This window comes from Metopolophium dirhodum, chromosome 1 (assembly GCF_019925205.1).
Source record: "Metopolophium dirhodum isolate CAU chromosome 1, ASM1992520v1, whole genome shotgun sequence".
NCBI lineage: Eukaryota > Metazoa > Arthropoda > Insecta > Hemiptera > Aphididae > Metopolophium > Metopolophium dirhodum.
This window is the reverse complement of record NC_083560.1, coordinates 145,151,907-145,153,952: the sequence shown is the minus strand read 5'-3', so window position 1 is coordinate 145,153,952 and position 2,046 is coordinate 145,151,907. Positions and strand designations below refer to the sequence as shown.

Sequence of the window (2,046 nt, the reverse complement as noted above, 5' to 3'; positions counted from 1 at the left end):
CAAACAAATTATTTTATACTTAAATATTTATTGTATAATAGTTAAATATTATTAAGGTGAGTATTTGGAGATTAAATTAATTATTGAATTATTAGGTATATGGCGTTTTCAACTTTTCTCTGCTATGTCCTGGGTATTTACGACGATAATCTTGCACAGTCTGAAATTATATAAAATATAATTAAAATATTAATCAAATATTTAGGCACAATTTGTTATGACTATAGTAATACTTCCTACTAATACTTATTACTTATATAAACTACTAACTTTCAATAAAAATTGTTTTTGGTCTTCATCTTTTGTAATTTTTTCATTAAATTCTTCCATCAGTTTCACTCCACGTTCAGCTGTACCATTTACAACCTTAAGTGACCTAATTATTTGTTGGCCTTGGATGTAGTCATTTTGTGTGTTCCATTCAGATGGATCTATTTTTAAGAAGTTAGTAGATAAACCAAATCTCTTAAACATCATCATCGATTTATCCGAGAGTAATGATGTTGGGAGCTCATTATTTACAAAATTAGAAACTTCTTCTGATTTAAGGTAAAATTTCTTTTGTACTTCTTTTTCTTCTTCTTTGTCTTCTTCCAATATTTTTTGAACCATATTACGTTTTTGTTTTACATTAATTCTGTCATCAAATAAACTGCGCACTCTTCATTAAGATACCATAAATGGTTTAAAAATTTATTTAAAGCTATTTCTGCAATAATTTTATCGTCCTTTTTATAAGAATTAAGTTTTTTTATAAATATTATATCATTAAGTGGTGCTTGCACTGCATCTGGAGCAGTGAACCACGATTCCGCATAGCATTTTACAATAAAACAGCAAATGGTTTGTAAGGCTTTTTTTTCTCCTACACTTAATTTAAATTGCTTCTGAAATAATATAATTTTTAGGCAATATATTCCTTTTGCCATCCATCTGGCCAAATGATAGGGTCCTGGCTGCCGAAATTTGATACCACCTGGAGGAACGTCTCCTAAAAATATGACTATTAATTCAAGGAATTCTTTATAATCATCCCGAGGAAAATCGTCTCTAAGTTTTTCATGAGCAAATATTAATATTTGTTGCCTTACGTCATTGAGAACATTACTGGTCTTAACATCCATCGACCAAATTGAAAACTGTGTTAAATCAATTGTTTTCCATTGATTTTTAAATCTTTTAAATAATGGGATATCAGGGCCTGAAGATGGAGCAAACTTAGATCCAACGAATACACTTTGGAGAATAATTTCAAAAACATGATGTCTACAAGCCAAGTATAAAATATTACGTCCAAGTTTATGTTCTAAAAGAACACAAGCACCATTTAAACGTCCAGTATTAGATGCCGTTGTATCAAATACAAATGCTTGTAACCAATCTTCAAGAGTATCGTACACAGCAGATGAAACTTCATAACCGGTTCCAGCAGAAAGTTCGGGAACACCAAGAAGTTGTTCAGTATTTGGAGCTGTTGCAATAATAGGAAGTCTATCGACTTTTGTTTTACCAGTTATATCGAGAAGAATTTTTGAATCCCAGTGTATAGTTATAAATTTTAAATTTAAATCAAAACAATTTTGTTTTATTCTAAAAGCATTTAACTCACGAAAACGTTGACGAGATAGCCGAATTGAAGTTCGATTTATGACAAAATCTAATGGATTTGGAGAAGTTGCTTCCACGCAGGCTGTTAATAAATGAACAGCATCTCTATCGCTGATCTTACATTTATCAAGTACAGCAGAAAGTCGAGGTGTCAATATTTCTAATCGTGCCCTTTTCATTTGCATTGTACACGGGATTGGAGAACTAGAACTTTCGGTCTCTGTAACAGAATCAATAGATTCTACTTCTTCCGAACTAAATGTAGAATTCAATTCAACTGAAATCAAAAATAAAACAATAAGTATATTCTTAATTATATTAAATAAATTATTAAATAAATATAATTTAACATACCTTCTTCAGATTTGACAAACACGGCTTTTCTTGTACTTCGATGTTTTTTTTTACACGATTATGTTTTCGTTTTTCAATTCCGGC

General features: G+C 30.2%; 1 protein-coding gene across 1 annotated transcript; it reads right to left on the bottom strand.

Moving 5' to 3' along the window:
* Positions 1 to 40: 40 nt before the first annotated feature.
* LOC132933131 (uncharacterized) lies at positions 41 to 612 on the bottom strand. The gene is made up of 2 exons (XM_060999452.1): positions 271 to 612; positions 41 to 160 (listed from the first exon to the last, which is right to left on the bottom strand). The coding sequence occupies exons 1-2, from the start codon at positions 610 to 612 to the stop codon at positions 92 to 94; spliced, it is 411 nt and encodes a 136-aa protein (XP_060855435.1). The 3' UTR covers positions 41 to 91.
* Between the last annotated feature and the right edge of the window lie 1,434 nt (positions 613 to 2,046).

Bases quoted from the DNA above. Each gene is read 5' to 3' on its own strand.
- LOC132933131 (XM_060999452.1), bottom strand. From the start codon at position 612: ATGGTTCAAAAAATATTGGAAGAAGACAAAGAAGAAGAAAAAGAAGTA. The intron at 161-270 runs GTTAGTAGTTTA...ATATAATTTCAG, and splicing joins AAAAACAATTTTTATTGAAA to ACTGTGCAAGATTATCGTCG.